We start from the raw sequence: 27,378 nt of genomic DNA, 5'->3' as shown, positions 1-27,378 counted from the left end.
TCTTCAGCAAACTGCACAATGAACAAGCTCACAAACCTAATCCAAAGCCCATTCTATGCTCGTGAAAAGGGTAGGGTCTCAAATGGATAGTGCTTTGAGTTGTAAAATATACGGCCTGGGAGACTAACAGAGGTTTTCGTATCTTTAGCCAGCAGGGATTTAGCATATGTCTTTTAAGATTGCCCCCCTCCTATGAACACATGTAAGTGTGCAAGCCAGGAAATAATAGAAAGACAATTATTCATCTGAATATTTGTATTTCTTCTGATATTAGTGTTTTTTATTTTTACTGAGCACAGCTTACTTTGGACCTGCCTAGTATTTGGAAGCTCTCCATCCAAAGATCTAATATCCAAAACAGGAAGCAGCTTTGACAGGCACATGCAATACTACAGACAAACACAAAACAACATCATAAACATTGGCTTTGAACCAGCTTTGTATGTGGTGGTAAAACATTTGGTATTCCACTTAAGATTTCTACAAGGAAACATCTGTGAGATTGTGCCGCAGATAACGTGCAGCGTTTGATCCATCTTTGTTCATCTTGAAAGGCATTGAGAAGGCTTCGTTCACTTGGGCCTGACTGTAAACTGAAAATGAGCCTCGTTGTTCCAGCATGGAAAGCCCACGTACTGTATCTAAGCGTGCTCTGCCAAGAAGTGGTGGTGCAGTGCCTAGGCAGAGAAACACAGCAAGGAGATCGCTCCCGTCGCATCCCTGCCAGGCTGCTCATCGCTCGCCATGCACGTTGGTATCGGACACACTGCCCCCGGTCTTCCAGGGGAGCTCCTGTACTTTGTCTTCTCTTTGTTTGCATAGAGGCATCTGCAGTGAAGGACTTCCATCAGCTGTTTCTTGTAAGGCTTTCACCGTGGTGTATCTACACAACACATTGTCTTTGTGCCAGGGGTTTTTGGACAGCCTGCGACAGAAAGCCCAGGGGTCAGTCCCTGTTTACGCTGGGGCAGTGTGTTTGTGCTAGTTGTTTGCACCAGTGCAATTATGGTATCAAATAAAGCCTCAGTGTGCAGATGGCCTCCATCTCATGCTGACCAGATCCAATCACCGAGCCCTTCACCCTTTGCTGTAAAACAGGCAAGAAGCCACAATCCCACCGGACAGCATGGACAGGTGTCTCCCAGCAGCAAAGCCCAGCCTTGATGAGCACAGACAGCTCCTCCGAGACAGCAGCCAGAAGATGGTGCTTTGGCTGTTTCCAAACTGTGGAAGACAAGAGCATCCTACTGGTTTGTTGATATTTGGACTGCTCTGCGCCGGAGAAACTTGACAGCACTGGGTTATTTTGTAATTGAAAGCAAACAAAATCAGATGTTAGAGCGAACTGTCAGGAGAAATGGGAGAGTCTCCTGTTTTCTTCAAAGACTTTATGCTGAAGATGTAGTTTGGTTAAACATAATGTACTGACTCAAGTAAACTAGAGTCTTTTTTTTTATTTTTTTATATTTTTTTTTCCTAGAAAACGATGTGGTGAGACAGGATAAGTGGGGGGAAAGAGGAAGGACAGAACCACTAAACTTATATAAAATTAGCCTAAAAATCATTATGAGAAAATAATGAAAGAAAGAAGAGTTGGTGATAGTATCTGCTGTGCAGGCCGGCAGTCCCTAAGTTAGTCTTGGCTGCATTTGCCTTTCTCTTCTGTAACCTCCTTGGTCAGTATGGGAAGGTCTTGAATTTCCAGCTCCAACAGCTCCCTGGCTCCCACCTGCAGTGCACAAAGCTCGGTGTGGGGCTGTGGAGGCTGAGGGAACCTTCATTGAAATCACGTCTGTGCTTTGTCCCCTGCCCGACTTGCCACTGGAGGGAGGCAGAAAGCAGGAGTCCAAAGCCTTTGAGAAAGGCAGAAGAGCCAGAAATGGCAGTGCACGTACAGGCAAGGTTAGTCTGCTGGTGTTTGCTGTCACAGCAGGCACCGTTTAGCTCCAGCTGTAGGATGGCATTAGGCTGTTTGTATTTATGCAAGAAAAAGCTGGAATTACCTCTTTTTGCAAAATGAGGTAGAGCTGTTTGTCAGGCTAGAAAGGACGGGTCAGTGAGAGCTCCTCCGTGGGTACCTGTTAGCAGAGGGGTTGTTTTCATCACATGCAGTGCCTCAAGCCACTTTCTGTACTTGTGTTGTAGAAATGCAGACAGCTATAAAGAGGAAAAAGACACATCTGGTGAGATGTGCAGAGGTAATGTGGCTGCCCATAAACCCGCACCTACCTTCACAGTGCTCCAACAGCAAAAACAGGGGGTGGGAGGTGCTATGGGAGTTGATTTCAGCCCTGGGAAAAGTGACCAGGAGTCTTTCTGATGGCAGATGGATGTTCCCAGCTGCATGCCTGCTGTCTGGTTCACTGCTCTGCAACTGGTGATCTGGGGATATAACAGAAGGAGCTCATCAGGGTCTATCCCAAGATGTTTTCTGGTCTCTTGTTATTATGCAGCACTAGTTGAGCTCTGCCAATTGCTAACTGAGCTCTGAGATATCCCTTCCTCACTTTTTCTTCCTTGTTTTTAAATATTTCATTGCAGTGACCGCCACCTTCCTGGGAGGGTGCTTGAAACCCAGCATCCGGACTGCTCGTGGGCAGGGAGAGAGCCTGGGGGCTCAGCTGGGCTGAAGGAGGAGCTCAGTCCTGCGCTCCTCAGTTTGCTGTGTACGGAGAGAACGGAAAACTTCAGGTGGGAGAATGGTTTACAACAGTGCTCACTGTTTTGTATGCTTGGCCTACAGGTTCTCAAAATGCACAGTGCATTATTTGCTTCCAGCAGAATGAAACGTGCAAAGAAAATTGTGGTCATGGAGCTGTTAGGAGCACAGTACGCTGTGTGGCTAATTCCTCTTTGTATGTGGGCCTCAGTCTAACATCTTAGCAGTTGGCTGTCTTTGAATGAAATTTTGGAAATTTTTTATTTGAGTGGGGATTTTCTACAACGAGGAATTGCCACCTCTTTAGACATAGGTGCTTAGGATGCAGGAAGAGAGGCTGGTTGAAAGGAAACAGAAAAAAAGCATGTCTTCCAGAGCGTGAGCAGATTTTGGTGGTTACTGTGCAACTGATCACTGCTTTTCTGACTGTTGGGCAGATAAAAACAAATCCTGAGGAAGCAGCCTTAGCAACCCGAGCCTCAAGTCTCTGTCTGCATCCCTGTGTGGGGGCTCTCATGAGCCTACGGAGCACCCAGGGAGAGTGCCAGAGCAGTCTGGCAGTGTTGGCTGGGATCCCACCTCCCATCTGGGTGCCCTCCCCTTGCAGAGCTGGAAGGGCAGGAATCCTCCAGCCCTCCTCTCCTGTGCTTTACCCAGGTTGATCTTAGGTCCTTTCTGTGTTCTCAGTTCCCCAAATCTAACAACTGTACTGCAGAAAGCAGGAGAGGGGCCAAGACACAGCAAATACTGGAAGGCCATGACAGTGGCCGGGAAACAGCACTGTCTTGGCCAGATTTCAGCCACGGCTTTTCTCTGGCGCCACAGCAGAGAGATTGCCCAACGTACACAGAGCAGCACATAGAAATCCATATGGTGCTGTATAACGTTAATGGCAGCAGCAAGGCACATCTGCAAGAACACAGCAATCCAAGTAAACAAGAAGGCATGCTTTGTAGTTTGCAGTGTACTGTCCTTTAGAAAATTACCCTGAATTGGCTTGTGGAGCTTGAGAACAGTTTTAAGAAACACTTAAAAGAAAAACAAAACAAAACGCTCCTGGAATAACTGTCTTTATACTTGTTGTATGCATGTATAAACACAGCAGTGTAACTATACAGACAAAATTTTGCTCTGTTAGTAAGTCATGTGTTTATAGAAGTCAGAAAACAATGCAATTATTTATGGAGTAAAGCATTAAAAGCAATATTCTGTTCTTCTATGCAAGCGGGTGATAGCCCAAGTAGCTTCTGAGAACCTCTGATACTTTCTGCCATGTTGTGTGGGAGGAAGAGGAGCGGGAGAAATGCCCCTGTCAGAGCTTAGTGTGCACCTGCAGCACCTGGTATCACTGATACTGTACCAGGACAGAGCAAAGGAGGAGCAGACATCTGTAGGTCTCTGCTGCTGTGTATGCTTATCAGAGAATTGGCCTTACTACAGGTTTTTCAGTGCCTCAGCAAACTGTTTTTGGTGCCCAGTTCTCAAGAAGACGCACCCTGTCCTCATATTTCCTCACCTCCAATCCAAATTTGTAAAGCCTGTAGCTGATGAAATTTCTGACAGCTGAGTTGTGCTCCCAAGTAACGCTCTCAAATACAACTGCTGAGGGTAGAGGCAGCTGCTTTCGAACACAATAGACAAGCTCATGGTGATACGCTGTCATCTCCATTGCCTATAATGGCCCAAAATAACTGGGTGGCTGTCAAGACCAGTCTGAAATGGTTTCAGACATCAGGAAATCCTAACCATGACACTGAGCAAGAAGTACCAAGGAAGCCGAGGACAGACAGTCAAAACTCACAGCACCTAAAATGCTGCTCTATGTTTATTGCTCTAGGAGACCAGCCTGGGGACGCTTACAGCAATCTTGGGTGCTTTTGGGAACAGGGGTGCAGTGTGACACGAGCAGCCCATAGTCCTGGAGCATGTGCAATACTGGGATGTGTGAAGATGTTCCTCACAGTACCACAGTAATGACAGCAGCAGATTCAGGCAAGTGGTAAATTCAAGGGATGCTGCTTCTGGAGTTGTGTAATTACGATCCTGGGGGACGGGGGCAGAGCAACGTGAACAGAGAACTAAGCGCTAAGATAGCTGAGAAAATATTTGTTTCATAAATCTCCTCTCTCCTCCGTTTGCTGTCACAAATGTCTAAACAGGATTTGTGTTCTAAAGAATCTTTTATACCCTGTTTATCCGCGGTAAAGCCATGCAAATAATGGGTTATTTAGCCTACTGTCAGAACCAGAAATCACTTAAATAATTTCTACCCAACCAGCACTAAGGTTCCAGATTGTTTTAAAAGATAAAAGAAAAATAATAGAAGGAAAATTCTTACAGCTGATTTAAAAAAAAAAAAAAAAAAAAAGGTGCAAATCCTGCTATCATTGGAGGTATTTTTTTCCTCTTTATAAACACCACACCTGACATGCCTGGGACTTTTTGGAACTCCCATGACATTTTTCCTTCAGAAAGCTCCAGCCCAAGGCAGGTAAAGCTGTTGTGGCATCTCCAGGCCCCTGCAGGAGCATGGTGCAGCACAGCAGGTCCCTGCAGCACCTCACCTGGGCTACTGACTGCTCTGGTTCTCACCTTGCATTCCCTCAAGCAGGGCACCAAGGATTCCCAAAAGAAGATTATGTGGTTTGTGCCCTTCTGTAATAAGAAGAAAGCAAATTTGTTGGGCATGATGGTGTCACCATACTGTCTTGACGACTATTTTATAACTCTCCATGCCTGTGGTTGCCAACTCCTCTCTTAGTAGGTGGCTTGTCTTGCCTTACACAATGTCACCTAGCAGCTGTTGGCTGAAAAGGCAGAAGAGACTGGCAGTCCTCTCAGCTGGTTGCTGCTCAGAGCATGTGTACCAAGCCCTTCTGTTGGATGTGAAAGGCTCCCGCGTACCTGTCCAAAATTCACTTATTTGGAGCAACACCTCCTGGAGTGAGCTGGACAATCTGTAGAAACACAGGCATGTTCTTGGTGGCAGAAACATCTGCCTCAGGAGCCATCGATGGTCCTCACAATGTCCTGGGCTGCTCACAGGATGGCTGGAAAGTCCTTCCTGTGAGCTTCAGCACATCACCCATCCCTTCCCTCTATGGTGTTGGGAAGCTTTTGGAACCAGAGAAGGCTGCTTGAACTCCAGCATTGAGGCAAATGCCTGGTGAGAGGTTTGCAAAACTGCTGGGGCCCGAATTGTACAGCGCTGTGGATGACTGCCTCAGGGGTTTGATGTGTTGGTTCTGCCTTCACTGTCCTGCCTTCCCCACAGGTGAGAATTTACAACAAAACCACCTCCATTTTTAACGTGGGCTTGAGTGGCAACTGTGCTTTGGTCTGCGTCACATTTAGTTCTGTAATTATCACTCGTAGAGGGTTGTATCTGGTAAATTAGGGCTGGGTCCTTTGCAGATGTTGGCAGGAACATTGCAGGAAAGGCTGGGTACAGGCCATGAAAAGGGACTGTCCTGCCAGCTGCCACTTGAGAAATGAGCTGTCTGAAAGTGAAACACGAGGATGCTGTAGATGCAACTTGTCTTCCTGCAGAGTTTCCTAGGGCAGTTGTGCAGGAAGCTGGAACTGCTTCCTAGTGACTCACAATTCCTGCATATTGACACGGTTATCAAGGTGTTATTTTTCTGTGTTGTGTTTTTGATTATTAAGAAACTTAAATGGCTGGAAGGAAAAAGCAGGAAAGGAAAAACAATAGCTCTGAAATTCTTTGAATGAACTCATGGTGATAAGAGAGAATGGTAGCCCACCTCACTCTCTTCTTTCGTAGTCATCTGTAGCACATTATCCTACTGCAGACTTCTGCGCTCAGGTGGTGGCCAGAGGACTTCTTGTCTATGCTCCTGCATTAAATATCACACCAGGATATGGTGTTCCTGTAACAGCTACACGCCATCCAGTCCCAGTGCTACTAGCTGAGAGTAACAGTAGAATTTCATCAACTCCTAAAACATTTTTTTTCTGTTAACAGCCCTGTAAAAGAACAAGAGCCAAACATCAGTGTAATGTGAAAATCAAGCTATTTGTAAACAGGGCTCAAAATGTCTTTAATGCACTTTCTTATTAGTGTGGATGTGATCCAGTCTGGATGTAGTGATGTGCAGAACTGAACACAAGAGCCTCCGGAAAGGTCAAGGTACCCCTGAGTCTCTAAGTGCTGCATTGAGCAGTCACAGCTGGAGTGGGAGAGCCTCTTCTGGGAGATCACTTAGGCTACACTGTCAACTAGACAGAGCAAAACTTTACTGCAGAACTGTTTCTATAGTTCCTGTATATGCTGCAAACAAATTTTATTAGAACTCTACATATGTTTTTTGCTATTTGCTGGAGTTTTAATGCAGGTAGTGGAATACTACGTGCACCTCTTTGTCGTTCTCCATTTCTTTCTCTTGTTCCTGGTCTTCAGAATGAAACTTTGTTGAAACTTTGTTTTAGGAACATTGGTCTTTGTCAGTTTTTTCCTTTTTTTTTTTCTTTCTTCAAATTCTTGTAATCATGATGTGGTTCTAACATCAGGAATTGGTAAATTGGTAGGCAGAAGATACTACCAGCATCAGCTCTGCTGAGCCTGCAAAGCAAAAAGAAGTGCTTAAAAATTCAAACTTTGTCATTTTTCACATATTCTTTTGAATAATTAAATTGAAATATCTCTTATTTCTACCACACAAGAATGTAACTACAGTAATACAGAAAAAAGCATTGGTGTGCATTAAAAAAGGTGAATTTCCTCACGTTAATCAAACGTGCAATAAAGTTGCTTCAGTAAAATATTTTCTCTTTCAAGGAAAGATTCAAAGGTTTCTTTCAGAAGGATTATTAGAGTTCTTTGAGAGAAAAGCTCAGATAGCTTCACAGATAGTGCAATTTAATACTTTATTTTGTTGTTTTTTGGGGATTTTGTGTGTTTTTATATAGCCAACAGTGAATCTGTTTCAATGTACGTAATACTCCATTTCTTTTTACTACATTTCAGAAGTAGAGTTGTGCTTCAGTATTCCACCTTACAATTCCAAAATGACAAATAATTTCCCCAAACTTCAGTCTAGTAGATAAGAACAAAAAGATGTGTTCATGAACTGATGTGTCCTTATTTTCAAATATCCAAACACATCCTTGGCATAGGCTTGTGCTTCCCATTCCTGTCTTCGTGCTTTTGTAGAGGAAGCCTGAATTATGATACATCCTGCTATGTGGCCATGCAAGCAGTAACATGAAAATGTTCTTTTCCTTCAAACCCCCCAGTTACGTTTTTTATTGGCTTTGGTCAGATTAGCGTATGGGTGCACATTTAAACACAAACAAACAAAAAACAGTAGAAATAGATTCTGATTTGGGGTTGAGGACTGTCAAGAAACTTTCAAAGAACACACTGCTATCTGCGGTCAAAATGATGCATTTGTCTGCCTGATTTAAAGCTGACCAGCAGCTCTGGGATTTTTTCTTATCAAGCAGCCAATTGCCATAGAAAATGCCCATACCATTAGGCAGCAGGTTTTCTTCTGCTCAAAATGTAAAATGCTTTTATTGATATCAGAGTGGTTCTTGCCTGACCAACAAAAGCAAAATCAGGTTAATAATCTCTAATGAACAAAGCCTGTGTTTTAAAGTAATCAATAACACATGGAGAACCTCAAAATACTGATTTTGTTCCTTCAGATACAAAACTGACAAAATGCCAGGTTAAAACAAAACAAGAACTGGCACGTTTTGTAACATAACACATTTTTGTTGTTAGTTTTTCTTTCAAGGTGTGAGTCTGTAAAGAATTTGGATTGCTAACTAACACAGAAGCATGAGTTTCAACTACTGCTTCACTGCAGTAGGCTAATAATGGAGTTACAGGGTGCTACTTTCAATGCTTATTGTGCCAAAAAAAAGCAATGTTCATCTGTTAGGTCATATATTAATGTTGTCCAATTATTTCACATATAAAGCTGTACTGTTATTTTGCAGTGTTTACTAAACTACTATTGGTGGAAAGAATAACCAAGGGTATATTGTACAGAATGCTATTCAAAACAAATTTCCAAAAATAATAAACACAGATAATCCAGTTCAAATCAGCTAATTAAAACCAAAGCTATTAGAATTTAAAGTAACTTTGTGAAATTTATTACAATAGAACAGTGGAAAAAGTTATCCTTCTTTTCCAGGAGAGCTTTACATGCTAAGTTTCATTCACATAAAGTTTCAGCAGGATAAATGAAGTTAGATGTGATACATTAAAATTTTAACCATGTACATTTTATGAGTAAGACTGTTTTAAGGAGAAGAAATCCTTTATGAATAAAGAAATCCAACTACTGATGAAGGTGAGGCAAAATTAGTGTCCCTGTGCCAAAACCATGACATTTTTATAGCAGTTCTTCCTTTCCAAGTATCATTCTCTCCCACTCTCGTTCCTTTTCTCTGAAGTTATTATCTACAAGAAAATTCTCTTAAGGTAAAAAAATTAGCTTCTTCCAAGGATCTGAAAAATAAGCATGTCAGTTACTGATCACAGGAGAGTTTTTGAGACCATCTTCCTTTTAATTCTCTCTTCTTCCAGATCTGTCTAGTGCTTTCATCCAGACCATGCCTTATCATTCCATACAGGGTAATGCTCCTGAGATCGTCTTAAGCAAATGTAGTGCCTGAAAATCCTATTAATAAATTTCTCTCTATATATATTTTTTGATTTGTTTTTCTAGTAACACCCGGTTACTTCTTAAACACATGGTTCAATTTCAGTCTTGCTTCATCTTCATTGAGCTTTGTTCGATCACTTTAGGAACACGCTTAGTCTGCTCTTCCATTGCCTTGCGTTATTTTAGCCATGAATAAAATTGTTTTATTTGCTATCAAGGCAAATGGCAAAACTATTCTGAAAATCACCCCAAAAGTTAAATTATTCTCCATGATGGTGTTATCATTTCCGTGGTTGGTGTAGCAACCTGTAAGGCTTCCACAAAATCTGGGTCAGCAGCAATTATTTACAGTGCTTACTAAAAGGGAAACAACCTGAGCTGTTCCTGATTTCTCTGCCTTTCTTCAGTTCTCTCAAATGGAAAACACAAACTGTTAATCGATTTGCTTTGCCCATCATACTTTTAATGTAACATTTCTAATCATCAACCCAAATGCTGGGTTTTGTTTTCTGTCCAATAATCCTTGTTTTCCCCGAAATGGGAACTATTGATTTCTTATGCTGCACTTTACTCTTGACAGTTTAATGCTGAATAAGTATTCCTAAAAGTGGCTGTCAGATCATCCTCTTTAAAATTTCTTTGCTTGGTTTCTTCCCAGACACAAATAAAGAGACGGAATGGAAGTGTTCTTCACATTTCAAATAACTTCCTGTTTTTCTTTTTGCCTTTATGTTCAGAAGTCTAATTCTTGAGTGTAAGGTGAATGTAGGTGGTCTATATACAACACATCTTTAAATACTTAATAAACCATGTAAAGAGATTTTCAAGAAAATTCTGAGCATCAACCCAAGCACCACAGAGGCCCCATACAGCTGCCTGGATTATCCACCAGAAAGATGATTCCAAAGAAAGGCACTGATACAAGTGTGTGTTTGGATTGAAACAGAAAACAGTGGTCTTTGTGGACATGATTTTGTACCCAAATTAACTCAAATATTTTTTGATGAATAGATACAGTATTAGATGTCCCAAATCTATGCCAATTCACCTTATACCACAGTATATATACTGTGTATCAGTGGAGCAGGAGTTCTTTCTACCAGCTGTAGTCCCAGGTGTGAACTCTGCATTCACGCAGCCCAGAGATGCACAGACACAAACCCAGCTCCAGGTAAACTGGCAATAGCAGAGGTACACCAGCACAGTGCTTCGCCTGAGTTTATGTTCATACTGACACTCAGAACAGGATTGACTAGAAAGACAGAACACAGTTCGGTTGATAGAGTAATACTGGTGCTGTTGCCTTATGCAGCAAATTCTCTTTCTGTTGTATTAATTATTTACTGAAGCTGGTTACTACTGAAACTATGAAAGCTGAAATATATCCATGAATTTTGTTTTTAATCTTCTGCTAATGATTTTGGAGTAGATAATACAACAGAGAATATGGTGAGCGTGATTTTTGTTGCCAAATTTATCTGTGAATAAACTTCGTAGCTCTGAAAATGCAGCACTATTTAAAACAAGCTGAAGAAAAAACAAACAAACAAACAAAAAACATTTACAAGCTCTTTTGAGGCTGGTACTTGTGTGCAGTCTCCTTTTACGTTATTGTTAGCTTTCAATGAAGTTAATCATAGGGTGAACCGGACCTCCTATCGCAGCGACGAGCCAGGATGCCGTAACATGTCTGTGCTAGTCAGCAAATGGATGCGTGTGTTGGGCTGAAATAATGCAGGTGGCCGGGCTGTACCCTGAGTCACCGCGGTTCCCAGGGCTTCCTCCAGCGCTGGGCAGCTGCCTGCTACTCCCACATGTAACGGAGCTCGTTCAGGGACTGGTGCCTTAATTGCACCGTCTGTCCAGGGGGATTTTGCCAATGTCTCTGCGGAGCATCAGCCCTGGAGAGGAACAAGTCCTTTTCAAGTCGTTAGCGTGAGTGAGTCAATTAAGGAACTACACTCTGCAGGCTCGGCGTACTCATCTGTTTATGAATTTTATCTCCACGTTATTTCTACTCTCAACAAAATTTAATTCAGTCCCATAAACCTCTCTGTGTTATGTGAAGTCTGAATGATAGTTAACAGCGCGTTCTGCCCCTGAAATCCTGCTGGAAAGACCACAGATCTGCACTCTGGCACTCGCTGCAGAAAGAATTATTTCATAATAGGAGTGTAAGCAAATGCCATCAGCAAAAAAAATAATAAAGCTCATCAAAACCTCCTTTGCTTTCCAGTGACAAACATCACTTAAGATATGACTGACATCACCACAAGGGAAAGCATGTTTCAAAATGGAGCAGCAAACAGAGCCTCTTGCATTATATAAACAAAGGGATGACTAAAGCAATAGGAAGATGTTCTAATCCAAAATACAAATGTTTTCCTTTCCTGTATAGCAGTTTTGAGACACCCAATGTGTGCTTGGATGCATCATCATGACATTTACTTGACCTGGAGCCACAGGAAGCTACTCACGATGGGTACTTATGCTATGAAAGGTAAAGGCATCTTCAAAGCAATTCAGCATTAGGATGAAATAGTCTGAGCCCATCTCTGGGACCTGAGTCTGTTCAGAAAGGACAACTCATCCTTCCGCAGCTGCACCAAGTGCAGTGGTGCTCTCGGGAGATCCCTGTACACAGCTTTCCACACAACAGACCAGTGAGTACCTCTTAGTTTTAGAGCAGAGAGCACAGCTCCTTATTCATCATCCCTTGTCTGGCAAGTGTAAAACCTGTGCCTGTGTAAAAACCCAGCAAAGCCTTTGCACAGAAAGCATATGGCAGGGGGGATGCTCTGCCACTTCTGCTGTGCTGTGGTGGGAGAGGGAGCGCTGCCTGCGCCTTGCCTCCAGGCGGGCGTTATGCTGAGCTCTCGAGCGTCATGGCACAGTTTTTTCATCCGTGGAAGCAGATTAAAGGTTCTCAAGTCGTTTAAAAGCAAATGCTGCGATGATTTATGGGTTGTTTTTTATGGCCATGTGGAAGTGAAAAACTGGGAACTGAAAGAAAGGCACAACCTCTGTGAACTTCACGTTGCATAAATTCCCAGCAAGGTGTCATCTTTGCGCATTGTGGCTGTGCTCCAGTGTCACTGGGATGTTGCACTGAAACTTGGAGCTAACTGGCTAGGAAATAGAGGAAAATACACTCTGGTAAAAAATCTTGTGGGTATGTTTTTTTTCTGACAAAGGCTGACTTAGGACAAAAAGGCACGTAGTAACAATCTTATTTTCATGTCTTCTGACTACAAAAGACAGCTGAATTCCTAATGTAGATATAGTTTTGGCAAAAATAATCCCCTTGGTGTAGAATATTAAAATTCTGGCTTTCATCTCTGAAAGCAAGAATCCTTTGGCAGTACGTGCTTTCACGTCCAGAAAAATATAGGGTTTTGTCTTTTTCCTCTTGTAGCCGCTATACCCATTGCTGATACTACAATGCAGTTGCCTTTGGTGGTTTTTTTGGTTGGTTGGTTTTGGGTTTGATTTATTTTATTAATTTTTTTTCCAGATGAAGGTTTATTGACAAGAGAAGACTTCACTGTCTTCATTGTTCCATTCTCTTGTTGTTTTTTTTTTTTTTTTTTTTTTTTTTTGTTTGGTTTTTTTGTGTGTGTATGTGGTTTTGTTTTTTTTTTCACTAGTGATAACAGAAAGGGGAATTGGAAACACTTTGCAGAGCCAGGAGAGCTTTATAAAAGTGAGACCTGAAGTTAATTTCCTCACCACCACAGTATCCCTGTCACCTGGGGCCTCTCACCTCAGTTGAGTGCATACTGCCACTTTCCAGCCCAGCAAGAAGGACCCTCCTGAGGTGCCATCCCAACAGACACAAGCCTTTTGCGTGGGCGTTCCAGCTTGATGTGCTTCAGCACTATCCCAGCAAAGAGTTAATGATTTTTTTCCCTATGGAAACCAGGGGTGAGTTGAAAAAGACTACTGAGATAGCACCAAAATATGTCTTGAGATGTATTGAGATGGAGGATGAGAAGGAACATTGCATTTTCCTTGTTTTTTTTTTTTTTTTTTTTTTTTTTTTTTTTTTTTTAATTGTTCTAGAAGAGGAAAGGTTGTAAATTAATGATTGCTCTCCTTTTGCACCTGCAGCATTAGGTAATACAGGAGAGCAGGAGGGCTCTGACTGCATTAGAAACCAGAGGTGGGAAAGCAAGTAGTGAAGCAACAACCCAGTGAAAAAGAAATGAAGTGGGCTTGTTCTTTTTTTTTTTTTTTTTTTTTTTTTTTTTTAACTTTTAATGAGGCTGGTGTTAATACACTGAGGCCTCATTAGCAACCTAAAAGGGGCTTTATGGCCATCTCACAGGCAGCCCCTCTGTCCTGGTGGGCACTGGGGGCCGCCTGGCTGCAGGAGCAGGCTGTTGCAAGGCTGTGGCAGTGGTGACATCTAGAGGACAGGCACACTGCAGCTCTGAGCTGCCGGCAGCTGGCAGGATGCTCTCTCCAGCCAAAGGCCGTTTTCTGCTGCCAGCTAAACTAATTTCCCAGTGATGTAACAGGGGAAAACATTAAAAAACACTCTGTGTGCACACAGAGCTGCCCCCTGAGAAAACGCTGTGCTTTCTTAATCCTGTAGCCTTCGCTGCAGTTTCAGATTTCATTAACTAATGGTGTAAGCTGTACTGCTGCAGGCAAAGGAAAAAAGGGTGAACTCAGTTCCTTCGGGGCTGTGATTGATTGGCTTATCAGGAGGCTGCATCTGGGGGAACTGACACTATTCCCGGAGCCAGGGTCAAGTGACCGTGTGTAACGTGGAGCAGATGCAGCTGTTGTGCTGCGGGGAGTATTTCCAGTGTCCTCCTCCTGGCCACCGACAGCATCTTGCCCCTGGAAGCAGTGCACAAATAACCAGAATTATGATTACAGCTGCAGCTATGGTGAATTGACACCTCTGTTTTTTGCAGCCCTAGCAAGAGGTGAGATGCAGGTGTTTAGGCAACACGAGAATAACAAAAAGAAGGTGTGAAAAGGAGTTCAAAGCCCTAGGCTTCACTCAGCCTCCCTGGTCCTGGCAGCCCAGCTCCTCACACATGTCTTGGCACAGAACCCATCAGTGGCAGAGCTGCCCTGGGGCTTGCCGGCGGTGCAGGCACCAGTGTTACCTCCACTGTCCCGTGTGACCACGAGTGCTTTCATGTTCACTGCTTTTTTCTTTTCCCCGAGAAAGTGGATCCATTGTTTCTCTGCCATTTGCTCCTTTAAAGCTGCATGACAGCAATGAAGTCCAGCAGGCAGAGTGAGCCTGGCCCCGAGCTTCCATGGGAAACATTAAACTGCAGTTCTAAGAGAAATGATGAAATCTTTACTAGTAGGATTTAACAGCCTACTTATTCTGGAGCCAGCCAGGAGAGATTTACAATGCTGTAAAATAAGCTAATTCTATTTTAAATTCTTTCAAAAACCAAATGGCACAAACTGTCTTTAAAACCAAAGGGCAGATCTGACTTTTTAAAGAGATTACGCTTTGTGAGGCCAAAACTAAAAGCTGTTGACCCAAACATTTAACAAATATTTGTGAAGACTAGCAAGGAGAGGGATTTCTGGAATTGTTTCCACTCCGAAGGGAAACGGATGGTAGTCTCTATCTCCTCGGTGCAGCCTAGGTTGGGTACACAGGACGTGCACAGAGCCCTGCTCCCACACGTACAACAGGTACAAACAGCAGCTGGTAATCTTCTTCGGCAACCCGAGTCTGCCTCTGCAGCCCGAATTATCACAAGTCCTCTTCCTTGTAACTTCCTCCCATGCCCACAGCACCTCTGCAATACTTGTTTGTTCTTTCTTTCTCTCACAAAGCGCTGCTGCCAAATCAGTCCCCGAACCAGCTGTGAACTGAGTTTGCAGGCAGCTTCCCGGAGAACACCTTGGGCTGCACAGTCAAACTTGGCACTTGCCAGACTTCTGGCAGCAGTCACTTAAAAACAAAAAAAAAAAAAAAGAAAAAGAGGCTTGTAATTGCTTCACCAGTGAGCCTGAGAGAAGTGAGTAGCACTGGTACCTACTTCGGTTAAGCCATGTATGAATTCTGTGAGTAAGAGCCCTGACATATGAGGACAGTAACTGCAGGACGGAGCTCCTAACCAAAGCAGGATGCTGGCTGAATTCCAGGGCGTTCAGTTGTTCTGTGCTTGTTGCACTGAACATCAAGTTATATTATCAAAATTGTACATCTGAGTAAGACTCTGGTAGTTCATGTGAAATGTTTTGCTCAGTTCTTACTTGTTTTTTCCAAAAGGTTGGGTGATCTTTTCAGACTGATTCAGAAATGAGTGTTCGTGTCTTACTGGTTTAATTAGTCACATGGACCGAACACCATGCCCGAAGGGAAACACAGCTTCTTCGAGCAGGCTTCAGCCTTCTTTGGGAAGGCAACTTGTGGTGTTTCAGGGTGAGATGTAGGAGCAGCACAGAGCTGGAAGGGCGATCGTTGGGAATTGTGTTTCATAGGGACGGTGATACATTGATAACTGCAGAGGAGGCCCCTAGCTTTAAACTTGACCCTGCCCACTGGACAGTCCTGTCTATGAATTACTTATCATGCCTGGATGCAAGCCAGTTGCAGGATTGCTCGCCCAGTTATTTGTTTGGCCAGCGAATGCTATCTCAGTGTATGAAACCAACTGGCTTTGTTTTTTTCCTACCTTTGTTGATAAGAGCCAACAGATGTCAGTATAGCCTGAATAACAAGAGGCTGTGTTGCTGCTCAGGGCTCTGCTTCTGCAGAACCTCCCTCAGTGGGAGTTTTGCCACCAGACTCATGTAGCATGCCTGGGAGAGGGGGAGAATGTCGCCAAGAACAGTATCGGTGTGTTAGGGGAGGCTGGAGAGGCTCTCACAGCTAAAAATATCCGCCCGAGTATTTTTAAAAACATATTCGAGGGTCCTTATAAACACACGGGCTTTTGTTGACAGAACAAGACTGCTCATTTATGTTGTGTATTATCCTTGAAAACCTGCTCTGTTTATGCAGGGAGTCCCATGACAACTCAGTTTGCTAAAGGTGCCACAATGATCTCAACAACAAACACGTTGCTTTATCTCCTAGAAAGGGACGGAGGGGAAACAGGAAGTATCTGCAGTCTGCAGGACAGCCAGTTAAGAAAAGGAAATAAGCTGCTTTATCAAAATATCGCTTTTCTGTTTTCACAAGTGCAATCCCAGTGGCTTTCCAGCCCAGCTCGGGGCACCTCACATGTGGCAGGTCTCCCCTAGAGGTATGATTGAAGCCCAATGAAACCAGTGGAATTAGGTAGGTCATCTGGCTAAGGGATTTCTGAATGGAAGGAATTTTACCATGTGCTCTATTCTTTTGTCACCTGAAGCCATAAATATTTGTTCAGGTGACAGCTCTCGGACCCAGAAAGCCACTGTTGGGAACTAGGGAGTATCACACATGATCTTCAAAGGGTAAAACAAAAAAGGAGGAGTCTGAGGGGGACCACACTTTAGTACTCTTGAAGTAAAACTGAGGCATGATGCTGAAAACTAACTAAGCGTCCATAAAGATAGTCAAGGGGAAAGGTAGCAAGTTTTATTGTATTCAATGGAGTGAAAAGCTTGTACTTTGGAATTTGGATGGTGTTACTGGCTGGTTCTGTGCCCAGTGAACCCTACCTGTCAGCGAGCAGTGGGTCTCCCCAGAGCACAGGCTGCCGTTACTGCTAAAAGACAGTTAAATGAGTGCTTTCAGAAGTTTGGCAAGAGGAATGGAGCCAGAAGCAAATAGTCACACTTTAATTTATAGCCACAGTGTCATTTTGAACTCACACTGCAATACTCTCAGGTAGCAAAAGCCAAGAACTACCATCTTTGAACGCCCTTCTTGCCATGGCCCGTCTGCTATCCCTCACCGCGTTGTCAGGACCATGGAGAAGACAAATGGTGGATGAGGTGATGAAGGATCTCGTGGTGATTGCTTCGGAATAGCTAACATCTGCATAAAGCCAATCAGGATATTAATAAGTTGGAAGCTTACCGACTCAGCTACGCTCCACACACAGTGCACAGCTTTGTTCCTGGAGTCCATGACTTCACTCTGCGGCTTCAGGGAATCAACGATGGACCAGAGGGATGTCAGAACTGGCATTTAGACCAGGATGTCATCACATCCCATAACCATATCTGTATGCTCCTGTCTCCTCCGTAAAGACTTTGCTCTCACTATACATGGAATGGACTTGAATATCCTCCTAGGTGAAGGTGATTTTGCTCATCCTGTGAGCCCAGGTGGGAAGCTGAAAGCCTGCTGTGCACTAACAGTGATATAGCATTTGTTGACCATGTCCTGAGAGCACCGTCCCATAAATGAAAGCACTAATAACTTCTGTCATTTTGTACTTTAAATACAATTCAAAGGCTACGAATTCTGACTGTCATCCCTTATCTGAGTATCATGATTCTTATTTAGCAGGAGAGCTGTCTTTTGAATTAAGAGATGTGGCTCTGTGGTTATAGGTATTAGAAACTTTGTGGTTATAGGTGTTAGAAACTCCTGGTTCTCAGGGCTTCTGAAAGAAGCCAACAAGTTAACAGTTTAGACTGATATATACATAGAGATATAGAAAGTCAAGATTGAAATTAGGCACTTAGTCACCCACTTAAATCTAAACTTCGGTGTAGGAAATAGGGGAATAACAGCAGCTACTTATTGACCTGAAACAAAGGATCAAAAGTAGAGACCAGACAGAACCTGCTTCAGCTAAAATTAATGGAAAATCCTCCCAGTTTGGAGTAGTTATTTGGTCATACAGACAGTGAGCAAACTTCATAAATCTAGTTTCCTCACTTTATGCACTAAGTGCCTTGCGTTACAACTGGGTGGCAAAATGCATTCTTCAGGGGTGCTCAGCACCCTTCGCTCCTCCAGCTGCACTGAGTGGCAATTACAGGGTCTCTGAAAAGCTGAGTCCTCTACTTGAGATGCCTTGACCCGAGATGCCAGGCTACAGCCACCTACACTGGAAAACCTGAGTGCGAATCAGTGCTCTGGAGAGAGGACAGCCTGTGGGAGGGGAGTGCCAGAAAGCTCATAAGCATGTCTGACACATTGGTGTTTTGCAACAAGAAATGAACATTGCATGTATAGATCACTTACTGTAATGGGGGTGGGAGTTTTGCTAGGGTGTCCTGAGTTCAATCGATTAGTTTCCCTCCCAAGGCACAAATTAATGCAAATTTTACTCATTTACATTTCTCTTGCTGACATGTTTCTTGGTATTGATCCAAGTTCTTTTGCTTATGTGTCCATGTCTCTTTTAATGATATAGTCCCATGGTTATTGCCTCTCTTCTCTCTTCTTTGGTACTTTTTTGCACTCCCAGGTGGCCTGCTTTGCTTTTTAACCTCTCCACTTTTTTTTTTTTTTTTCCTCTTCTTTTTTTTCCCTGTTGCAGATGGTAGAAGCAATGCAATAAACACACAGAGAGATCTGCAGCCCAGTGGTCAGGGAAGGGCAACTCTGTTCCCTTCATTCCCTGAGCAGTCAGGAGGAGGCAGGGTCTTCAGTCATCCCCACTCCACTTGCTGGCCAGAGGAGAGGAGATGTAGAGATGTCTTTAGGAGCAGCGAACCCTACAGCCACGCTACATCTGCAGATGCCATGCCTCAGATAGCCCTTTCATATCCCTGATGTGAAGAATTCCTCCTGGGCTGGTGCAGCTGTGCCTTGTCCCACCAGCCAGCTGGACTTTACAAGCTCTCCCTTCGCTATGTGTGGACATTTACTTCTTGTGATGTTTTTTGCTTAAGGAGGTTGAAAGAAGCTGAAACTGTGACATGAGCTATGCAAGCTACCATGCACAGGTGGGTAGATACATAGTGTGTGTCCATGGACATGACCAGCAGCTTTAAGAATCATTTTCTTTAACTGCAAACTACTTTCAAGCCTGAATCTGTCCCCAGTACAAATGCTGCGAGTACTACGTGGATGAACAGTATTCGTATATGGCAGAAGATAGTTTGTTCTTAGAGGTAATTCCCTCTGCTATCTCTGAAACTGGGTGTGATTTCAAAAAGCTGTCAATGTGTCACACACTCCTTACCCAGAGGAAATATATGACCTTACCCTTGCTGTTACTAAAGTCAATCAGAAATTTTGCTGCTAAGACTGGTGTAAGCTGGGAAGCTGATGTGTCTCTGACATTGTTAACAGCTGGAAAGGACTAACTACAGTTACACAGTAACTACAGGCAGGGCCGTAGCCAGTATACCAGGATGTGCAATTTCTGATTTCCTGAAATGAGTAATTCATTAGTTATATGAGTTATTTTGGGGGTTCTGAAATGAAATAGGGTGAGGGAAAGCCTGTCTTCCACTTTGACATTCTGCTTCCCTCTCAGATTTCTACTTCAGATCCTACCTAGGAAAGGATGAATGTTACAGCAAATGTTACAGCAAAGATAAGCTTGGAGTGCTCTGCAGCACTCGTCACCTGAACCGGAAAAGTTTTCGAAGTAATGAAACTGAAACAGACTGGTCGTAAACTTGTCTTGCTATAAACTGTGCAGGCAGGAAAACAGAAAAGGGTTGTCTACCTGCAGAGCCGTGGGAACAAATTAATAGGCTGAATATTTCCCTTTAGTTTCTCACTTTACCTTCTGGTTTTGTTTAGATTTTTTTTTTTTCTCCACAGCACTTGCAAGTTCCCTTTCCTTTAGCAGCAGCACATAGATCCCCACAGCACAGCATGCTTCACAGAACTGTCCTGTCTCCAAGTATAACCTTACTCTTGTTCTAGTGCCTCTCCAGAAAGCACAGAAAGAAAAAGAAAACCACTATTAATAATCCTCTAGTCTGACCTTTACATTTTCTTGGTATATTACATTCTCAGGGGTGTGCTCATCAGAAGGATGAACTCTCAGTCACAGAGGAAAAGACATTACAGCAGTGGAGACAGAAAGTGAGTCATGTGGGCATCTCAAGCATAATGCAAGATTGATTAATTTCTGCAGTGTGCAGCAACTGTTTCTGAAGCTTGGGCTCATAGTGATGTTTAAAGTGAACTTATCTGCTGGGTAATGATTTAATTTGTACACTTACTAATTGTTGTAACAGCCAGGCAGCAGGGTATTGATTAGGTGCTGTGAATGTTGCAACACAATAAATGGAAAGAAGTAGGTGTTCTCTCCCTTGGCTCAGGTGATGCCTTTCTCCAGGAACAGACCCACTGACTTTCAGGAGCACAACTTGCAGGAGTGAAGAGATAAGAACCTGACCATAGCTACCAGGTCTGGCTGAAAGTCAGTTAAATAGGGATAAATGTGTTGAAATAATTAACATCATTCTTATGAGGGACACAAACACACAGTGTCTTCTGATGGAATAGGTGCCAATCTCCCTGGGCCTGTTCCTGTTGCGAAGCATTTGTTCATGACCCTGTCTGAGCCCAGACTCACAGATCATTTAAATACATTTCCTGAACTTTGTTCTGGCATCCCCACTTGCCGTCGCTGATTGTTCCTGGAAACACATTGGGAACAGGATGCCAGAGAGGAGGTTTGCAAAGAAGCCCCAGCTCCCTCCTGCAGTATGGGGCTGAAGGCGAGGAGTGCTGCCGTGGGCTGCGTGGTGTTTGTCGTGGCCTTCAGCAGAGGCAGGACCAGGAGCGAGGGCTCCTCCTCTGCGTCTCTGAATACCAAGCAGCCTGCTTTAAGCCTGGGTCCCAAGACTAATAAAAACTCTTGAGTGATGAGACACAAAAGATGTTCAGAGCTGGCTAACAGTGACCTCCAAGTACAGTCCGGGGCAGCTCTCCCCTCGCCCGTTCGGGTGGCAGGAACGAAGAGGCAAGAGGGAGCCACTGCAGCCTGTAATGGATGTGTTCTGCTAACACGGACTCACAGGTTTCCAAAGAGAAATTTATATCAAGATGTCTAACTCATGAGAAAGCACTGAAAGTGAGATTTCGGTTATAACCACGCAGGCTCTTAGCAGATATGCCACAGCACAGAGAGCTGCTTGGAAAGATCTAACTCCAGAGTGCAGGATGTGTGGCCAGGCCCCAGAGAATATTAGTCATATTATAAGTGAATGCTTAGAGCTGGCCGGAGATGAGTATAAAGTACAGTATGACAAAGTTGGCAGTATGTGCATTGAGCATGCTGCCGGAGGGGGGGATACTGCCACAACCACAATTATCACTCCCAGCCAGGTGAATTGATTGCAACTGAGGTAAAATTGAAGTTTGTTAAAAAACAAAACAACAGTCAGATGTGGTGCCTGCAGAATAGAGGGGGAGAGCGACAGAGCAAGCTTCGACCTTAACGTCTGCGCTGGGTGACGGCACTGATGGAGAACACAAGAAGCCACAAATACGAGTGCATATAGCAGGAAGAAAATCTGGGGCATGAAAATGGGCCGTGACTCGGTATCTCCCCCTTATTTCCAGTGGGTTGAGATCTTGTGGCAGCGCACCTCCACGGCAGCTCTCTGACAGAGCAGTGGGCAGCATCCCCCCAACTCCCCGATGTCACCCCAGCTCCCAGCCTAGCTGGGGGGCGAGTGAGGGAGTAACGGGGGCCGTGAGGCGTGCACCGAGTGACATGACGGGGCCGGGGAGACACCGTCCCCCCGCCTCACACCTCGCGTCCCCCACCCCCAGCACCGGCGGCCGCCTGACGGCCGCTCCCCTCACAAGATGGTAGCTATGGCGGCATCACGTGCGGGGGCCCGGCCGCCGAGGGGCGGGGAGGGGCGGGCGCGGCGCTCGGCAGCCCCGGCCCCGCGGGGCCGTTTAAGAGCCCGCCGGGCGCCGCCTCGCCCTGCCCGGCCCGGCCCGGCCCCAGCCCGGCGGAGAGCATGCGGTAGGGGCGGGCGGGAGGCCGCGGCACCGGCAGCATGGGGCTGTGCTACAGCCTGCGCTCCCGCCTGGCCGCGGCGCGCCCCTCGGTGCCGTACGGCGGCCGGGGCGAGGCGGACCCCCCCCCGGTGACAGCGGAGCACGGCGACCCGCAGGTGCGGCACCGGCTGCGGCAGGACCTGGTGGCCAAGGAGCGGGCGGACAAGAAGCGGAGCAAGAGCATCGACAAGACGCTGAAGGCGGAGAAGAGGGAGTACAAGCAGACGCACAGGCTGCTGCTGCTCGGTGAGCGGCGGGCGGGACGCGGCCGGCGGCTCCCCCCCGGGGGCGAACCGGGGACGGGGGCTCGGCATCGCCCCGGGGGGGGCGGTCGGGGCGGTGGCTGCACCTCGAGGGGGAGCCCGCAGGGGTCGGAGGGACCCCCCCCAGCCGTGGGCGGTGCTGGGGGCTGTGGGAGGTTTTCCCCCTTTTTTGAGTTTGGTGTTATTTATTTATTTATTTATCTGTCTTCCCGTGCGCGTTCGTTCGTGGCTTGGCGTCGCCTCGCCGAGTGCTGGCGGCTGGGGAGGTGTCGGGGCTCCGAGGTTGGTTGCAGCCCGGCGGAGCCGTGCACCTGCCTGTGCGGCTGGGCGGGGGGCACGGGGTGCTTGGGGGTGACCCCAACACATGGCCGAGCAGAGCCGTGCATTAGCCGCCAGGTAAGTCCAGGGGGCTCGGAAATTCTCCCACTCCCCTTCCCTCAGCACGCTTCGGCTGGGACACCGACAGCACGTTGTGGAGCTCTGGACATCCTGGGGTAGCAAATGGTGCCTCAAACTTCTGCAGGCTGGGGAGCCTCCTGCCTGCTGAGGTTGGCGTGGTACCCCGTGTGATGAATGGGGAGACTTGGCCCTCTTGGTGTTATTTTATTTTATTTTATTTTAACTCAATATGTTTGTAGTCTGTATTCGAGGGGCTGAATTGCTGAGGAGCTTTAGAGAGCAGTATTGAGATGGTGTTATAAGTCTCAGTGCTAAAAGTTTTTGGTCTATAAATGTGATCCCTTGTGATGTGGCCACAGCGATACGTGCTTCTGAAGGTGTCTTCCTTCTTCTGGGGGGGAGGGCAGAGCAAGTGATCCTTGTGTGAAGGCTCTGAGCTCTGTATGCTGCAAGCGCGTTGGTGGGAAGTCACACCTCTGACCAACGTGGCTCTCCTTTCAAGAACAGGCTGCATCACAGGTATTTTAGATCTTAACTTTTTAATTTATTTCAAGTCTGTTCTGCAGTAAACAAGTGCTTGGAGAAGGAGCTGTGAGAATGGATGTCTCTTTCTTTGTAGATTAAAAACAAAACAAGAAGACTAATGCTGATGTTAATCTGCTTGCCTGTAAGTCAGGAAGGCTATCTGATGGGCTGCTGCATTTGCACTAGGCAATGTTTCAGTGGCCTGTTTTTTTTGTTTTTTTTTTTTTAACGTTTCTTCTAGCACATTGTGCCACGGTACTGCTTTTTGCAGAAGTGACATTAAACATAGTGGGTTAAATGACATATCCTAGTAGCTTGAAGTTATCCATAGTGAAGCCAAAAGAGAGAGTATTCTTTGTCAAAGTACTGATTTATAAATCTGATGGATATGAGTCAGTGTTATGCTGGCAGTGGTTTATTATATTTCAGCCTGGACTTGAATAGCAGGAAGTCACTTCTTGGCCCTCTTGTAAATCTTGGGATGCCTAAGAGACCCATTTCCCCGCGCCTTGCGCAGAGACTGTCAGTTCTCTAGTTAGCTTCCTTCCCTTGTTGCGTCTCCCTGTATCCCGCTCGTACTGTTACTCCGTGAATTTTCTATTTCTAAACTGGACCAAGAAGTTTGTTGCATGGTTGATTATGTGCATGTGCAGGTATTGCTGCTGTAGCTGAGCATCTCTGTACTGAGACATAGCCTGCATGCTTATGGATTACACCTGCTAATTATGCAGGGCAGTGAAATTGACCTGCAATTGAATGAGGGGCAGGACTGTCTAGCTTGGATTTAAAGCAGCAACTGAGTCTACTTCCAAGGAATAGAGCTAGGGTAGGGGAAAATACGCTGAAGAAGTGCAGACGAGGGATGTTTCCTCACCTGACACTGTAGGCTTAATGGCAAAAGCTTCAAAAGGTACTCAGTTTCTTGCTTGTGCTACCAACTCTTCAGGCTGATGTGCTCCTGCAGACACAGAGCAATGGTGTGAATGGTGAAGGACACTGCAGGTGGCTGCTCTTTCTCTGAGAGTGACAGAACTTAAATGAGAACTGTACCAATGCTTCAGGTCTGGTCTGTATGAGAAGTTACTTTATCTTTAAGGTACACCTGCATTAGCTCACTGCAAACATCAAGAGCTGAAAAGCTGCACAGCAAATCCAGAGTTTACTCCTGTCACATGCTTTGGTGTACAGAATGTAGTGAATGCACAGTCAGGTGTGTCTGTGCCTGGGTGTGTTTTGTTTTGTGATGTGGATAACATACCTTAAAGCTATAAGCTCTGGTCTGTTACTTGCAATACTAGAATGATGCTGGCCAGTGTGACTGATGCTTGACATTCAGTTTTGCGTGGTTTTTTTTTTTTTTTTTTTTTTTAAGACCTACTAGAGTTCCTTGCTTTGTCAGTGTTCTCAGGGATGTGCAGTGCATGTGGGTATCCCTGTCCTGTTACTCGATTTATTTTATTTCTCTTTCATTGCTTTTCAACCATTTCTTGACATCAGGTAAATTACTAATTCCTAAAACTTCTCTTAATTTTTGTGGGACAAAGGTTTTACATCTGCTGTATCTTTGAAGCAGTAATTTGACTCCATACTTGTGGTAGTACATGAGTTTTTCCCTTTGTGCATTTCCCTTTCACGCAAACAATCAGATGTGATTTCATTGGATTTTGTTTAATGCGCTGCATGTGGGTGTACCAAGTCTCAATTTAAGACTCTGCTCATAATTATGATGACAGTTCAGGGCTACTACAGTGTATTGGAGGGTGTTTTTCAGAGTGTGGGGGCTTTCTTTTTGTTTTGGGAACAGTCTTCAGCCTAAATTTGAAGTGTGCTTATGGGGGAATTTTAAACTTATGGGGGATTTTAAACTTTGCTGTAGAACAATTCCACTATGTGTGTGTCCCATTGGTGACTTTAATTTTGGTCTTCCTCAGCCTTTTTTAAGACTTGTATTATAATTCATCTTAAATTTTGTTTTTATCATATAACAAATATATGAAAACAATGTTATTCCTTTCTCTGGGGTTTTAATGTTTTTGATCAGTTAGTATTTTTCCAACAACAACTTAAAAAAAAAAATTGTCAGAAATGTGCTCAGCTCTCCTGGTGTTTGTGTTGCTTTGCTATGAACTCTCACCCATGTGAGAGGTACTTATGGCTTATTCCCATAGAGAAAAGGGGGCTTAGATATCTTTGTATGTAAATAGAGATGCATGTGCTTGTTATCTGGGATATTTAACTACAACATACTAAACAGTTCTGAATCTTAGCTACATCAGTTCTTAAATAATTGTTAGAAGTGTTCTTACTTATAGGTACAAATATGAATATAGGCCATGCAAATTAAAAGCTTTTGTAGGGGAAATACATTACACAGGAAAAAAAAATGCTTTAAGAAGCTAGAAAATATCAGCATGAAGGCTAACCGCAGTCGCTCTTTCTGTGTGTGTGCTGCATGGTAAGCCCCTGGATAACATATAATTAAAGACTGTCTTGTATGGTTTACATTGTATTTTCTTCCACAGGGCTTGTACTTCATTGAGTGCACAAGATGGATGTTGTGCAGTGAATGAGTGGCTATTCAATATTCTTATCCTCCTCGTACAATGTGTTACCCCGTGCCCTATTTATGACACGCCATCCGTACCCCGTACTGAATAAAGAACTGTTGAACTCCTTGTGGGCTTTTCTGCAGCCCTGATCATTGCAGGGAATGTAGTCTCCACAAATGTCAGTGACTGTGTCTGCATGGCACTGCTGTGCGATGAGGTGGCATCGTTCTCCTGCTTTTATGGATGCTGGGGAGGGAAATAGGACCATAGAAGGACTAAGGCTAAAGCTGTCCAAAGCTGCCATAAAGTTTAAATGAGTGATCTTTGCCTAATGTTAACTTTTCTGCATAGCACTCAGCTTCTTTTAGTGCACTTCATGTGTTTAGAGCATGGATGTCATGGCTGTGAATGCTCAGGTCAAGCTTTGGATGCTGCAGTTGCAATCTCGGAGGTGTGAAGCATGGCTTGGTGCAAGTGATGGGAAGCATGTGTTGCTCGGTTTGCTGCGGTAGCGCTGCACCAGAATGAAGCTGGTCTGGTTCTGCAGGGCTGCATTTAATGGCATAACCCACAAATATCCTTCCTCATGTTGTGATTCCGTACCTTGCTTGCAGTTAGGTGGTTATCCTGACACTACTCTGCTTCTGTCAGGGACCGGGCGGGTGGGGAAGGCACGGCTGAGAGGAAGGCAACCAGTTGTACAGATAAGTATCTGTTTAGGTGCTTGAAGAGATTCCCTCTCACAGGAGCTTGTCACTGTAGAAAATAGTTTCATTCACTTCCAGCTCTCATTTGTTTCTTCTGCCTCATGTTTTGTGAGCTGAAGTAGGTATAAGCCCTGGGAAAAAAAGGATATGATCCTTATTGGAAGATATGTGAAAGATAGGGAAAAATAGACTAAAACTGTAGAGAGAACCTGTATCCTGTTTTTTTCTAATTCTTGAGAACAGGGTTTCTGAACCTTAACATCTTATACTAAGTTGGTGTTTCATTTCCCCTTTAAAAAATAAGGAATAGGAAAACCAACAAATTCTAGACTCAACCCAATAGGACGCTAGCAATGCAAGTGTCTTATAACGGGCTGCTCTGCTGAGCAGCCTGGCCTCCTGCGCGCTGAGAGAGGCTCAGAAGGCAGCAGTACACAACTGTGCTCCAAACGGGCTGTCATTAGTGGTAAAGGAATTACAATTTTTTCCAACAGGGCTCCCAGTAATTACCAGATACTACAAAAACACTTGGACGTGGGAATCTGTGGTTTCCATCCACTGGGTACTTTCCATTGCAGGCATGATGATCCCGCTGCAGACACCGGGAGGTGGTATGCTAATTATGGGTCTGTCTTCGTGATGAAGAGCCTCTGCAAGACAAGTCCTACTCAGTTCTCACCACTGCATACAAAATGGGATCTATGCCATAGACTGCTGCCTGTCCAGCAGAGATCTGCTGGATGTGGAGCATTCTCATGCTGAAAAAAAACACCTGGAAA

The 27,378-nt window shown here is 44.6% G+C and overlaps 1 protein-coding gene and 1 long non-coding RNA gene across 3 annotated transcripts in view; both read left to right on the top strand.

The window, feature by feature from the left end:
- Positions 1-20,435, top strand: part of LOC311445956 — a 32,253-nt gene extending 11,818 nt beyond the window's left edge. Inside the window, exons 3-6 of one of the 2 annotated variants that reach the window (XR_014698686.1) lie at positions 300-1,902; positions 2,542-2,691; positions 4,497-4,651; positions 18,714-20,435. This is a non-coding gene — a long non-coding RNA (uncharacterized lncRNA). The remainder of the gene's footprint in view (positions 1-299; positions 1,903-2,541; positions 2,692-4,496; positions 4,652-18,713) is intronic. The other variant, XR_014698687.1, reaches the window with a different exon arrangement.
- Positions 20,436-22,078: 1,643 nt separating this feature from the next.
- Positions 22,079-27,378, top strand: part of GNAS (GNAS complex locus) — a 150,725-nt gene continuing 145,425 nt past the window's right edge. The window contains exon 1 of the mRNA XM_084538571.1: positions 22,079-22,402. Within this exon, the coding sequence (XP_084394697.1) occupies positions 22,156-22,402 (247 nt within the window). The 5' untranslated portion in view covers positions 22,079-22,155. The remainder of the gene's footprint in view (positions 22,403-27,378) is intronic.

This window comes from Aythya ferina (genome assembly GCF_964211825.1).
Source record: "Aythya ferina genome assembly, chromosome: 16".
Lineage (NCBI taxonomy): Eukaryota > Metazoa > Chordata > Aves > Anseriformes > Anatidae > Aythya > Aythya ferina.
This window is presented reverse-complemented; position numbering and strand designations above follow the sequence as displayed.